The sequence below is a fragment of the Pleurodeles waltl genome, chromosome 6 (genome assembly GCF_031143425.1).
Source record: "Pleurodeles waltl isolate 20211129_DDA chromosome 6, aPleWal1.hap1.20221129, whole genome shotgun sequence".
NCBI classification, from domain to species: domain Eukaryota; kingdom Metazoa; phylum Chordata; class Amphibia; order Caudata; family Salamandridae; genus Pleurodeles; species Pleurodeles waltl.
In genome coordinates this window covers 1,716,276,512-1,716,292,058 of record NC_090445.1, presented here as the reverse complement: position 1 = coordinate 1,716,292,058, position 15,547 = coordinate 1,716,276,512, and the positions used below count along the sequence as shown (strand labels likewise).

At 57.1% G+C, this 15,547-nt stretch overlaps 1 protein-coding gene across 1 annotated transcript in view; it reads right to left on the bottom strand.

Moving 5' to 3' along the window:
* Window positions 1-1,645: 1,645 nt before the first annotated feature.
* The window catches only part of LOC138301827 (valine--tRNA ligase, mitochondrial-like), a 33,100-nt gene continuing 19,198 nt past the window's right edge, over window positions 1,646-15,547 (bottom strand). Inside the window, exons 7-8 of the mRNA XM_069242324.1 lie at window positions 3,369-3,518; window positions 1,646-2,638 (exon numbers count right to left, since the gene is read on the bottom strand). Of these exons, the coding sequence (XP_069098425.1) occupies window positions 2,546-2,638; window positions 3,369-3,518 (243 nt within the window). The 3' untranslated portion in view covers window positions 1,646-2,545. The remainder of the gene's footprint in view (window positions 2,639-3,368; window positions 3,519-15,547) is intronic.

Here is a 15,547-nt window from a genome sequence, read left to right as displayed (position 1 = left end):
AAATAGAGGGAAGCTGTGGCAAATTATGGGAACCCTGGGGATTGATGCAAACCTCTTGGAGCTAATAAAGCGTCTACATATGGACCTAAAGGTTTCAGTCCAGTTTGGTCAAATGGTGAGAGAACCTCCCAGATTCCATCAAGCAGAGGAGACAGGGTTGTATTTTAGCCCCTTTTCTTTTCCTGATTTACCTAAATGGGCTATGATTTCCTAACAAAATATGGTACGGACCTACCAAAGATGGGCCAAAGATTGCTCCCAGTCTTATTATATGAAGATGATGCTGTACTAACTGCCCGTACAGCAAATGGTTTACAAGGCTTGCTAGATCTTTTTTTTTAACTTTCATGCAGGGCCTTGATTTGAAAGTAAACTACTCCAAAACATATGTCATGACATGTGGCCCCCGAAATACAAAGTCCAAGCAATTCACCATCGGAGTAAATACCATTAACAAGGTGAAAAACTTTTGGTATTTAGGCATGCACGTGAGCTCTTCCATGCTATGGGACATCCATTCTAATTTTAAGACCCAGCAATTGGAGAGGAATATAGAAGCGATATTTTGCTTCACCCGCAAATTGTTTTGTTTGTTTGTCTCAGATCGTAATTCTTTAGATCTCCAAGTGCGTTTCAGCAGCTCTATATGGGGCAGGCGTTTGGGGCTATGTGAAAGCACCTACACTTCAACGTGTTGAGAACAAACTCGCCTGCAGATTACTGATGGTGCCTAAGAGCGTAGCAAATATCATCTGCCATGAGGAGGTGGGTTTACGATTAATAGAGGATTCGATCTCTGTTGCACCACTTCTGCTGTGGATTAGATGCTGGAGGAATCCTGCGGCATGTCTTGTGCAAGAATGCATTATTGAATGTCTACAGCTGGACCAATCAAATAGGATTCCTTGGCTTTGATATTTGCAATCAACTTTCCAATCCCTGGGGCTTGGGAACATGTTTGCAGCCCCATAGTCCCTGCCTATAAATGCAAAAGAGTTGCTGAAATCACGGTATACTGAGCATATCTCAAATATAAGATTCCACAGTGCCCTGAAACTGAAGACTTTTGAACCTTATGTTCAGATTGTAACTGTATCCACTATGGAACCTTACTTAACATGGTTTTCAAGCCCAAAAATATACTCTCTTTTAACCTCATTTAGAATGAATTTGATTCACTTTAAGGTGACCTTCCCTAAACAATGTATCTGGCAAAAAGATCTGCCACGTGCCCTTGCGACGCCAGATCCAAGCAGAGTACCTCTCACTTGTTTCTTTTCTGTACACTGTATGCTATTCCCAGACATGCTTTTATACCGCCCCTCCTTCGTAAATCAAAGCTTACACATTACAGGGATGCTCCGATATATGTCCCAAAACTGTCAGAAACTCAAATCTGTTATTATGGATTAAACTTTATGAGATCTGCTGTCGCTATTAGGAAACAGTATTAATCTCTTGATACCGCTCTATAATAAGCCTATTACGCAATTAGATATGTTCTGAAATGCATTTGCAATTTTTCACTAAGTGAAGGGCTGTTATTATATTCTGGGTAATTTTAATATTTTTAAATAATATTTTATTTGTTTTTATAATTTTAGATAATGATTTGTATTATAAGAATTGACATGAACGTACATAGTTCTGAAGGGTAGTAAATTTGTTTTTATTATAATTTTCTTTTATCCCTGGAAACACTAGTCGAAACAGATAAGCCTAGGTTGTTTTGGCAGTTCAATCTTGTTTTGTTTCAAGTTATCTTGTCAAACTGTTCCTTGAATGGATACTTTGCTTATCCTTTTAATTATTTTAAAAAAAATTAAGTTATGTGAATTTCTATGTACTTTTATGGCAATTGCCAATTAAAGATTTTCTGACTGACTGTGAATGTTGCTTCTGTCAAATCCCTATTCACTCACATCATTTCATGCATGTTCTTAGCTTGTACTCCTTGTTCTCACATCCTCACCTTCCCAAGTCCCTGTAATCCCAAACGTCGAGCCTCCCCTGCGTCCAACAGAGGATGCCGGCAGAAAATAGCCTCCATTAGCAGTACAGAGTCTGAAATGTTTGCCTCTCTCAAACAATCAGCTTAGCTGCCGGGTGTTCAAGTCAGTGAAGCAAAGAAGCACCCTTGCTGTGCATGGACAGCTGCTCAGGCATCCACACACCACCTCCACCCTTGCACAAAAGGCCTCTTTCACCATTAGTGCCCACCCCCACCTTCCAAGCCACACGGAGGTGGGTGGCTCTTTGGTGGAGACATCTCACTCGAGAGAGGAGGTCCTTGGCTCGACAGGTGCCCAGGGTCGTCCGCTTCCTTTACATTCACTTTATAGCCGTTGTCCTGCTCGGCCCAGGGAAGGCCACTGATGTCAGCGTAAAATCTTCTGCTGTGTGGCAGATCTGAGCGTCCATTTATGGTGTCCAACCACCCAGATCTGGCTGTGATCCCCATCACAGAGCGTTGCAGCTTCAGACTCCTGAGGGGCCGCTCATCTGGCCGTCTGTGCTGATGCAGAAAGGCGGCAACAAGTGTCCTCTACACTCCAGTCTCCTCTCCTTCCGACAACAGCCTCTGGAAACTCTGGGCCACCTCTGCCAGACGAGCAGCTTCTGTCTCCAGGGCGATGATCTGGAAAGGAACAGTAAAGAGAATGAGTCAGCGGCAGAGGTGCCTCAACCCAGCAGTGGAGCAGCATAAGTGATGCCGGGCAGGGACACGGTGGCCCACAGCGTTTTATCAGAAGGCTCTGTAAGGCTGAGCTCTGTGTGGGCTGAGGCTCTTCAACAGCTGTGTCTGGGCCTCACAACTGCAGCAGGTGGTGTTACAGCAGGGAGGTACACCACCAGCTGTGTGTGGCCATGGTAGAGGCCACATACAGTGGACCACAGCGTTTTATCAGAAGGATCTGTAAGGCTGAGGTGCATCACCAGCTCCGTGTGGGCTGAGGCTCTTCAACAGCTGTGTCTGGCCTCACAACTGCAGCAGGAGGTATTACAGCCGGGAGGTACACCACCAGCTGTGTGTGGCCATGGTGGAGGCCACATACAATGGACCACAGCGTTTTATCGGAAGGCTCTGTAAGGCTGAGGTCCATCACCAGCTCTGTGTGGGCTGAGGCTCTTCAACAGCTGTGTCTGGCCTCACAACTGCAGCAGGAGGTATCACAGCAGGGAGGTACACCACCAGCTGTGTGTGGCCATGGTAGAGGTATATCACAGGTTAATATGGTCAGGATTGAGGTGCAGTGATTAGAGTGTGAGGTAAGACACTGGACCAGCAGGAGGGCGTGTAGGAAAAGATGGGGGGAGACATTAGGTCTCCTTGACGGTGACCGGAATCACTTTGATGCTTCACAAACCTTCCGCCGGTGCTCGTCCTGGACACTCTGAGGGTGCTTCTCACTGTAACCTTCGGCCTCCATCCGCGCCCTCAGCTCCCACAGCTGCCGCTCCAGCTTCTGCTGACGAGGAGCGAGTCTGAGGAGCTCCTGCTGAGGGTCCACCAGCCCCTGAAGGAACCAAAGATAAAACTTAGGTGGCTGTCTAACAGTCAGCTGGAGTACAGCAGATGATGCAGGCACATCACATCTAACAAAGTGTCTGGGGCACAAGCAACACAAGGAAGCAGGGCTTATACCATATAAGTAAGGCATGAGAGCTGGGATGATAACACCATATAAGGAAGGCATGAGAGCAGGATAACACCATATGAGGAAGGCATGAGAGCTGGGATGATAACACCATATAAGGAAGGCATGAGAGCAGGATAACACCATATGAGGAAGGCATGTGAGGAAGGCATGAGAACTGGGATGATAACACCATATAAGGAAGGCATGAGAACTGGGATGATAACACCATATAAGGAAGGCATGAGAGCTGGGATGATAACACCATATAAGGAAGGCATGAGAGCAGGATAACACCATATGAGGAAGGCATGAGAACTGGGATGATAACACCATATAAGGAAGGCATGAGAGCAGGATAACACCATATAAGGAGGGCATGAGAGCAGGATAACACCATATGAGGAAGGCATGAGAACTGGGATGATAACACCATATAAGGAAGGCATGAGAGCAGGATAACACCATATAAGGAAGGCATGAGAGCAGGATAACACCATATGAGGAAGGCATGAGAACTGGGATGATAACACCATATAAGGAGGGCATGAGAGCAGGGATGATAACACCATATAAGGAAGGCATGAGAGCAGGATAACACCATATAAGGAAGGCATGAGAGCAGGATAACACCATATGAGGAAGGCATGAGAACTGGGATGATAACACCATATAAGGAGGGCATGAGAGCCAGGGATGATAACACCATATAAGGAACGCATTAGAGCAGGATGATAACACCGTATAAAGGAGGGCAAGATAACTGGGATGATACAATATAAGGGAGGTAGCAAATATTGGTACTGCAAGGTATTTTTCGTTGTTAGACCACAAATCTGCTTATCATCAAATTCCTCTTTATGACATTTCACAGGATGTAACCACATTTGTCTCTCCTTTTGTATCTTTTAAATTTGCTAGGTTACCGTTTGTGTTAGCTTCTGCAGCTGGTGTTTTTCAGAGGTTGATGGCTATGTATTGGATGGTATTTTGGGGGCGCAGGCTTTTCAAGATAATGTTCTAGTACTTGCTGATACGCTATCTGTACATAACAATATTCTAGCTTTGGTATTTGACAGATTTAGGGAATGTGGTATCACCCTTCACACTGATAAGTGCACATTTAATGTACAAAACTTTGATTACTTGGGGCATTCCATTAGTCCTGAAGGTATTTATCCAAAATGTTCTCTTATTAAAGCTATTCAGGATGCAGCACCTCCCAGAGATAAGGATACACTTAGATACTTTTTGGGTTTAAGTGAAAATAACTCAAGGTTTGTGAACGGTTATGCTTACATTGCACACCCACTAAGAAATGTACTTAAAAAAGGGACAAAATACCTTTGGTCTAAGGACACGAATGATACGTTTGCAACGCTGAAGAATATGATTGTGTCTACACCATTGTCGTCACCTTTTGTTGCTGAAATAAATGTGTTGTCACTGTAGATGCAAGTCAGGTAGGATTAGGAGCTGTTCTGTCCCGACACTGTTGCCTTTGCTTCAGGATGTCTCGCTAGTGCTGAATCGCATTACAGCCCCATTCAGCGAGAGGCATTAGCATGTTCACGGGCAGTAGAAGGATTTACAAACTTTATTGGGGGTGCAAGATTTGATATTTTTACTGATCACAAGCCTTTACTTCACCTTCTGAATGGTAATGGATCTGGAAGAGCATCTTCTCGTTTAGTGTGGCTACTATCCAAATTGCAGAAGTCTGATTTTATTCTTAAGTATATTCCAGGTGGGAGGAATGTTGGTGCTAACTGTCCAGGCTGTCTGTCACCCATGAAGCAGATTGGGAAGGCTCAGAGGAAAGTTCCTTATCATTTAAGGATTGGACTACAGCAACACAGGAAGATCAAATGTCAGTAGAAGTTAAAACGTTTTAGGAGAAAGGCTGGCCAAGAGAGATTTGTGTCCATATGTGCAGCTATCTGATGAGATAGCTTTAGTAGATGGTGTATTATTGCAAGATGATCGTTGCATTCCTCCGGTTTCTTGAAGAAAAAATCTTTATTAAGAGGCACATAAGGGACATTTAGGAGTTGGCAGCACATGCAAAACTCTGAAGCAATGTTATTGGTGGCCAGGGTTGGAATCTCAGGTGGCTAAATGTGTTGATGAATGTACTACATGCATAATTTCCGATAAGCATTGGAAGCCAATTAATACTCCTCTTTACAATGCTCCAGTGCCAGCGGAAGCTTGGACAAAAGTAGCATTAGGTTTTGCTGGACCTTTTGAAACACTTCCAATATCAAAAAGGTACATGTGCTTCTGGTGGATTCTTCCCTAAATGGGTACAGGTTGGTTTTACATCCACCCCGACACTGAATCTATTTTACATTCTGTAACAAATATTTGTCAATTCCAGGAGCACATAAGGAGATAGTTATTGACAATGGCACACATTTTGTACAACATAAAATGAAGGAATTTATTGAGAAACACCAAATCACACATATTAGAGTGGACCTATCTTCTCCTTCTGCAAATGGCTTGGTGGAACGCAAGAACAGGTTTCTCAAAGAAGGAGTACAAACGGCTTTAGCAAGTGGTTTGGAAGTCAAATCCTTCTTACAACAGAAAATATGGTCATATTTCATTACTCCTCATAGTACCACCGGGGTTTGCTCGTTTCTTCTTTTACGTAAGAGATTTCCTAGGTGTTCTGTTTGCCCAGATTGGATGAGGAAGTTCAACAGGAACAGGTTAGAAGATCTCTCTGAACTTGAGACTACAGTGCAGAACAAGCACATTCGTTCGGCGGGACTATTTATTAGAAAACACAAAGTTAAGGATGTTGAATTTATGATTGGTAATTAGGTACTAGTCAAGATTCCTTCCAGAGTAAAGAAAGGTCATTCTAAGTTTTCCTCTCCTACACAAGTTCAGAAAGTTCCAAAGGGTTCAGTATTGTTAAAGAATAAAGGTTGGTGGAGTAAAAGGGATCTTATCAAAGTCTCAAGTGTTCAAGCAAGGAACACTTTAGCAGCCAAGGATGCTGACTCCTTGTCAGGCTATGGATCCATAGAGGATAAACAAACAGGCAATGATAGCACCAGTGATTCTGTACACACGTCTGATCTAGTGAATTCTTCGGTAGTTGAAATAATGTCATCTTTGGTAGCGCATAATAATGAGGCACTTGATCAAACTCAAACTCTACAAGAGTTCTCCACTTGGGTTGGTGAAAAGCGTTATGTGGGTATGCCTATCAAGTTCAAGGACTTATATTTCATGAATCGTGCAGATCCTTATGACATCTTGTGTCCTCTGCGACGTACACTGCGCTCGTGAGAGCATTCTCATACAGCGGCTCGCTGTCTAGTAGTTCCTTTTAAATGCTGTCTCGAGGATGTTTATGTTTGAAATGAGTGAGTTTACCTCTTGTGGCCGTGTCTTCAGTTACGGCAGTGTCTGCCTGGCTTTGGAGACTTTAGTCCCAGGGGTTGCGGGCTCATCTGCTTTGGATGTAGGTCGTACAATCTCTGGTCTGTGGATTGTTTCACTCACAACAGACCCCAGCAGCCTCATGTTCACCTCCCAGCCCCTCCATCTGCACCCCTCCCAGCCCCTCCGTCTGCACCCCTCCCAGCCCCTCCATCTGCACCCCCCTCCCAGCCCATCCATCTGCACCCTCCCAGCCCCTCCATCTGCACCCCTCCCAGACCCTCCATCTGCACCCCTCCCAGCCCCTCCATCCCTCCCAGACCCTCCATCTGCACCCCTCCCAGCCCCTCCATCTGCACCCCTCCCAGCCCCTCCATCTGCACCCTCCCAGCCCCTCCATCTGCACCCCCCTCCCAGCCCCTCCATCTGCACCCTCCCAGCCCCCTTCCCAGATACTCCATCTGCACCCTCCCAGCCCCTCCATCTGCACCCCCTCCCAGCCCCTCCATCTGCACCCTCCCAGCCCCCCTCCCAGACCCTCCATCTGCACCCTCCCAGCCCCTCCATCTGCACCCCCCCTCCCAGCCCCTCCATCTGCACCCGTCCCAGCCCCTCCATCTGGACCCCTCCCAGCCCCTCCATCTGGACCCCTCCCAGCCCCTCCATCTGCACCCCTCCATCTGCACCCCTCCCATCCCAGCCCCTCCATCTGCACTCTCCCAGCCCCTCCATCTGCACTCTCCCAGCCCCTCCATCTGCTCCCCTCCCAGCCCCTCCATCCCTCCCAGCCCCTCCATCTGCACCCCTCCCAGCCCCTCCATCCCTCCCAGCCCCTCCATCTGCACCCCTCCTAGCCCCTCCATCTGCACCCCTCCCATCCCAGCTCCTCCATCTGCACCCTTCCCAGACCCTCCATCTGAACCCCTCCCAGCCCTCCATCCCTCCCGCCCCTCCATCTGCACCCCTCCCAGCCCCTCCATCTGCACCCTCCCTGCCCCTCCATCTGCACCCCTCCCAGCCCTCCCAGCCCCTCCATCTGCACCCCTCCCATCTCCTCCATCTGCACTCCTCCCAGACCCTCCATCTGCACCCCTCCCAGCCCTCCATCCCTCCCGCCCCTCCATCAGCACCCTCCCAGCCCCCCTCCCAGACCCTCCATCTGCACCCTCCCAGCCCCTCCATCTGCACCCCCCCCTCCCAGCCCATCCATCTGCACCCGTCCCAGCCCCTCCATCTGGACCCCTCCCAGCCCCTCCGTCTGCACCCCTCACAGCCCCTCCATCCCTCCCAGCCCCTCCATCTGCACCCCTCCTAGCCCCTCCATCTGCACCCGTCCCATCCCAGCCCCTCCATCTGCACCCTCCCAGCCCCTCCATCTGCACCCCTCCCAGCTCCTCCATCTGCACCCCTCCCAGCCCCTCCATCTGCACCCTCCCAGTCCCTTCATCTGCACCCCTCCCAGCCCCTCCATCTGCACCCCTCCCAGCCCCTCCATCGCTCCCAGCCCCTCCATCTGCACCCCTCCTAGCCCCTCCATCTGCACCCCTCCCATCCCAGCCCCTCCATCTGCACCCTCCCAGCCCCTCCATCTGCACCCCTCCCAGCCCCTCCATCCCTCCCAGCCCCTCCATCTGCACCACTCCCAGCCCCTCCATCCCTCCCAGCCCCTCCATCTGCACCCCTCCTAGCCCCTCCATCTGCACCCCTCCCATCCCAGCTCCTCCATCTGCACCCCTCCCAGACCCTCCATCTGCACCCCTCCCAGCCCTCTATCCCTCCCGCCCCTCCATCTGCACAACTCCCATCCCAGCCCCTCCATCTGCACCCCTCCCAGCCCCTCCATCTGCACCTCTCCCAGCCCCTCCCAGCCCCTCCATCTGCACCCCTCCCAGCCCCTCCATCTGCACCCCTCCCAGCCCCTCCATCTGCACCCCTCCCATCCCAGCCCCTCCATCTGCACCCCTCCCAGCCCCTCCATCTGCACCCCTCCCAGCTGCACCCCTCCCAGCCCCTCCATCTGCACCTCCTCCCGTGGCTCGTCACCAAATGTTCCACCTCTTAGCCCCTCCATCTGCACCCCTCCCAGCTCCTCCATCTGCACCCCTCCCAGCTCCTCCATCTGCACCCTCCCAGCCCCTCCATCTGCACCCTCCCAGCCCATCCATCTGCACCCCTCCCAGCCCCTCCATCTGCACCCTCCCAGCCCCTCCATCTGCACCCCTCCCTGCCCCTCCATCTGCACCCCTCCCAGCCCCTCCATCTGCACCCCTCCCATCCCAGCCCCTCCATCTGCACCCTCCCAGCCCCTCCATCTGCACCCCTCCCATCCCAGCCCCTCCAATCCCAGCCCCTCCATCTGCACCCCTCCCAGCCCCTCCATCTGCACCCCTCCCAGCTGCACCCCTCCCAGCCCCTCCATCTGCACCTCCTCCCGTGGCTCGTCACCAAATGTTCCACCTCTTAGCCCCTCCATCTGCACCCCTCCCAGCCCCTCCATCTGCACCCTCCCAGCCCCTCCATCTGCACCCTCCCAGCCCCTCCATCTGCACCACTCCCATCCCAGCCCCTCCATCTGCACCCCTCCCAGCCCCTCCATCTGCACCCCTCCCAGCTGCACCACTCCCAGCCCCTCCATCTGCACCTCCTCCCGTGGCTCGTCACCAAATGTTCCACCTCTTAGCCCCTCCATCTGCACCCCTCCCAGCCCCTCCATCTGCACCCTCCCAGCCCCTCCATCTGCACCCTCCCTGCCCCTCCATCTGCACCCCTCCCAGCCCCTCCATCTGCACCCCTCCCAGCCCCTCCATCTGCACCCCTCCCAGCCCTCCCAGCCCCTCCATCTGCACCCCTCCCAGCCCCTCCATCCCTCCCAGCCCCTCCATCTGCACCCCTCCTAGCCCCTCCATCTGCACCCCTCCCATCCCCTCCATCTGCACCCCTCCCAGCCCCTCCATCTGCACCCCTCCCAGCCCCTCCATCTGCACCCCTCCCAGCCCCTCCATCCCTCCCAGCCCCTCCATCTGCACCCCTCCTAGCCCCTCCATCTGCACCCCTCCCATCCCAGCTCCTCCATCTGCACCCCTCCCAGACCCTCCATCTGCACCCCTCCCAGCCCTCCATCCCTCCCGCCCCTCCATCTGCACCCCTCCTAGCCCCTCCATATGCACCCCTCCCATCCCAGCTCCTCCATCTGCACCCCTCCCAGACCCTCCATCTGCACCCCTCCCAGCCCTCCATCCCTCCCGCCCCTCCATCTGCACCCCTCCTAGCCCCTCCATCTGCACCCCTCCCATCCCAGCTCCTCCATCTGCACCCCTCCCATCCCAGCCCCTCCATCTGCACCCCTCCCAGCCCCTCCATCTGCACCCCTCCCAGCCCCTCCATCTGCACCTCCTCCCGTGGCTCGTCACCAAATGTTCCACCTCTTAGCCCCTCCATCTGCACCCCTCCCAGCCCCTCCATCTGCACCCTCCCAGCCCCTCCATCTGCACCCCTCCCAGCCCCTCCATCTGCACCCCTCCCAGCCCCTCCATCTGCACCCCTCCCAGCCCTCCCAGCCCCTCCATCTGCACCCCTCCCAGCCCCTCCATCTGCACCCCTCCTAGCCCCTCCATCTGCACCCCTCCCATCCCAGCCCCTCCATCTGCACCCTCCCAGCCCCTCCATCTGCACCCCTCCCAGCCCCTCCATCCCTCCCAGCCCCTCCATCTGCACCCCTCCCATCCCAGCTCCTCCATCTGCACCCCTCCCAGGCCCTCCATCTGCACCCCTCCCAGCCCTCCATCCCTCCCGCCCCTCCATCTGCACCCTCCCAGCCCCTCCATCTGCACCCCTCCCATCCCAGCCCCTCCATCTGCACCCCTCCCATCCCAGCCCCTCCATCTGCACCCCTCCCAGCTGCACCCCTCCCAGCCCCTTCATCTGCACCTCCTCCCGTGGCTCGTCACCAAATGTTCCACCTCTTAGCCCCTCCATGTGCACCCCTCCCAGCCCCTCCATCTGCACCCTCCCAGCCCCTCCATCTGCACCCCTCAAGCCCTCCCAGCCCCTCCATCTGCACCCCTCCCAGCCCCTCCATCTGCACCCCTCCTAGCCCCTCCATCTGCACCCCTCCCATCCCAGCCCCTCCATCTGCACCCTCCCAGCCCCTCCATCTGCACCCCTCCTAGCCCCTCCATCTGCACCCCTCCCATCCCAGCCCCTCCATCTGCACCCCTCCCAGCCCCTCCATCTGCACCCCTCCCAGCCCCTCCATCCCTCCCAGCCCCTCCATCTGCACCCCTCCTGGCCCCTCCATCTGCACCCCTCCCATCTCCTCCATCTGCACTCCTCCCAGACCCTCCATCTGCACCCCTCCCAGCCCTCCATCCCTCCCGCCCCTCCATCTGCACCCTCCCAGCCCCTCCATCTGCACTCCACCCATCCCAGCCCCTCCATCTGCACCCCTCCCATCCCAGCCCCTCCATCTGCACCCCTCCCATCCCCTCCATCTGCACCCCTCCCAGCCCCTCCATCTGCACCCCTCCCAGCTGCACCCCTCCCAGCCCCTCCATCTGCACCTCCTCCCGTGGCTCGTCACCAAATGTTCCACCTCTTAGCCCCTCAATCTGCACCCCTCCCAGCCCCTCCATCTGCACCCTCCCAGCCCCTCCATCTGCACCCTCCCAGCCCCTCCATCTGCACCCTCCCTGCCCCTCCATCTGCACCCCTCCCAGCCCCTCCATCTGCACCCCTCCCAGCCCTCCCAGCCCCTCCATCTGCACCCCTCCCAGCCCCTCCATCTGCACCCCTCCCAGCCCCTCCATCTGCACCCCTCCCAGCCCCTCCATCTGCACCCTCCCTGCCCCTCCATCTGCACCCCTCCCAGCCCCTCCATCTGCACCCCTCCCAGCCCTCCCAGCCCCTCCATCTGCACCCCTCCCAGCCCCTCCATCCCTCCCAGCCCCTCCATCTGCACCCCTCCTAGCCCCTCCATCTGCACCCCTCCCATCCCAGCCCCTCCATCTGCACCCTCCCAGCCCCTCCATCTGCACCCCTCCTAGCCCCTCCATCTGCACCCCTCCCAGCCCCTCCATCTGCACCCCTCCCAGCCCCTCCATCTGCACCCCTCCCAGCCCCTCCATCTGCACCCCTCCCAGCCCCTCCATCTGCACCCCTCCTAGCCCCTCCATCTGCACCCCTCCCATCTCCTCCATCTGCACTCCTCCCAGAACGTCCATCTGCACCCCTCCCAGCCCTCCATCCCTCTCGCCCCTCCATCTGCACCCCTCCCATCCCAGCCCCTCCATCTGCACTCCTCCCATTCCAGCCCCTCCATCTGCACCCCTCCCATCCCAGCCCCTCCATCTGCACCCCTCCCAGCCCCTCCATCTGCACTCCTCCCAGCTGCACCCCTCCCAGCCCTTCCATCTGCACCTCCTCCCGTGGCTCGTCACCAAATGTTCCACCTCTTAGCCCCTCCATCTGCACCCCTCCCAGCTCCTCCATCTGCACCCTCCCAGCCCCTCCATCTACACTCCTCCCATCCCAGCCCCTCCATCTGCACCCCTCCCATCCCAGCCCCTCCATCTGCACCCCTCCCAGCCCCTCCATCTGCACCCCTCCCAGCCCCTCCATCTGCACCCCTCCCAGCCCCTCCATCTGCACCCTCCCAGCCCCTCCATCTGCACCCCTCCCAGCCCCTCCATCTGCACCCCTCCCAGCCCCTCCATCTGCACCCCTCCCAGCCCCTCCATCTGCACCCCTCTCAGCCCCTCCATCTGCACCCCTCCTAGCCCCTCCATCTGCACCTCTCCCATCCCAGCCCCTCCATCTGCACCCCTCCCATCCCAGCCCCTCCATCTGCACCCCTCCCAGCCCCTCCATCTGCACCCCTCCCAGCCCCTCCATCTGCACCCCTCCTAGCCCCTCCATCTGCACCCCTCCCAGCCCCTCCATCTGCAACCCTCCCAGCCCCTCCATCTGCACCCCTCCCAGCCCCTCCATCTGCACCCCTCCTAGCCCCTCCATCTGCACCCCTCCCAGCCCCTCCATCTGCACCCCTCCCAGCCCCTCCATCTGCACCCCTCCCAGCCCCTCCATCTGCACCCCTCCTAGCCCCTCCATCTGCACCTCTCCCATCCCAGCCCCTCCATCTGCACCCCTCCCATCCCAGCCCCTCCATCTGCACCCCTCCCAGCCCCTCCATCTGCACCCCTCCCAGCCCCTCCATCTGCACCCCTCCCAGCCCCTCCATCTGCACCCCTCCCAGCCCCTCCATCTGCACCCCTCCCAGCCCCTCAATCTGCACCCCTCCCAGCCCCTCCATCTGCACCCCTCCCAGCCCCTCCATCTGCACCCCTCCCATCCCAGCTCCTCCATCTGCACCCCTCCCAGACCCTCCATCTGCACCCCTCCCAGCCCTCCATCCCTCCCGCCCCTCCATCTGCACCCCTCCTAGCCCCTCCATATGCACCCCTCCCATCCCAGCTCCTCCATCTGCACCCCTCCCAGACCCTCCATCTGCACCCCTCCCAGCCCTCCATCCCTCCCGCCCCTCCATCTGCACCCCTCCTAGCCCCTCCATCTGCACCCCTCCCATCCCAGCTCCTCCATCTGCACCCCTCCCATCCCAGCCCCTCCATCTGCACCCCTCCCAGCCCCTCCATCTGCACCCCTCCCAGCCCCTCCATCTGCACCTCCTCCCGTGGCTCGTCACCAAATGTTCCACCTCTTAGCCCCTCCATCTGCACCCCTCCCAGCCCCTCCATCTGCACCCTCCCAGCCCCTCCATCTGCACCCCTCCCAGCCCCTCCATCTGCACCCCTCCCAGCCCCTCCATCTGCACCCCTCCCAGCCCTCCCAGCCCCTCCATCTGCACCCCTCCCAGCCCCTCCATCTGCACCCCTCCTAGCCCCTCCATCTGCACCCCTCCCATCCCAGCCCCTCCATCTGCACCCTCCCAGCCCCTCCATCTGCACCCCTCCCAGCCCCTCCATCCCTCCCAGCCCCTCCATCTGCACCCCTCCCATCCCAGCTCCTCCATCTGCACCCCTCCCAGGCCCTCCATCTGCACCCCTCCCAGCCCTCCATCCCTCCCGCCCCTCCATCTGCACCCTCCCAGCCCCTCCATCTGCACCCCTCCCATCCCAGCCCCTCCATCTGCACCCCTCCCATCCCAGCCCCTCCATCTGCACCCCTCCCAGCTGCACCCCTCCCAGCCCCTTCATCTGCACCTCCTCCCGTGGCTCGTCACCAAATGTTCCACCTCTTAGCCCCTCCATGTGCACCCCTCCCAGCCCCTCCATCTGCACCCTCCCAGCCCCTCCATCTGCACCCCTCAAGCCCTCCCAGCCCCTCCATCTGCACCCCTCCCAGCCCCTCCATCTGCACCCCTCCTAGCCCCTCCATCTGCACCCCTCCCATCCCAGCCCCTCCATCTGCACCCTCCCAGCCTCTCCATCTGCACCCCTCCTAGCCCCTCCATCTGCACCCCTCCCATCCCAGCCCCTCCATCTGCACCCCTCCCAGCCCCTCCATCTGCACCCCTCCCAGCCCCTCCATCCCTCCCAGCCCCTCCATCTGCACCCCTCCTGGCCCCTCCATCTGCACCCCTCCCATCTCCTCCATCTGCACTCCTCCCAGACCCTCCATCTGCACCCCTCCCAGCCCTCCATCCCTCCCGCCCCTCCATCTGCACCCTCCCAGCCCCTCCATCTGCACTCCACCCATCCCAGCCCCTCCATCTGCACCCCTCCCATCCCAGCCCCTCCATCTGCACCCCTCCCATCCCCTCCATCTGCACCCCTCCCAGCCCCTCCATCTGCACCCCTCCCAGCTGCACCCCTCCCAGCCCCTCCATCTGCACCTCCTCCCGTGGCTCGTCACCAAATGTTCCACCTCTTAGCCCCTCAATCTGCACCCCTCCCAGCCCCTCCATCTGCACCCTCCCAGCCCCTCCATCTGCACCCTCCCAGCCCCTCCATCTGCACCCTCCCTGCCCCTCCATCTGCACCCCTCCCAGCCCCTCCATCTGCACCCCTCCCAGCCCTCCCAGCCCCTCCATCTGCACCCCTCCCAGCCCCTCCATCTGCACCCCTCCCAGCCCCTCCATCTGCACCCCTCCCAGCCCCTCCATCTGCACCCTCCCTGCCCCTCCATCTGCACCCCTCCCAGCCCCTCCATCTGCACCCCTCCCAGCCCTCCCAGCCCCTCCATCTGCACCCCTCCCAGCCCCTCCATCCCTCCCAGCCCCTCCATCTGCACCCCTCCTAGCCCCTCCATCTGCACCCCTCCCATCCCAGCCCCTCCATCTGCACCCTCCCAGCCCCTCCATCTGCACCCCTCCTAGCCCCTCCATCTGCACCCCTCCCAGCCCCTCCATCTGCACCCCTCCCAGCCCCTCCATCTGCACCCCTCCCAGCCCCTCCATCTGCACCCCTCCTAGCCCCTCCATCTGCACCCCTCCCATCTCCTCCATCTGCACTCCTCCCAGAACCTCCATCTGCACCCCTCCCAGCCCTCCATCCCTC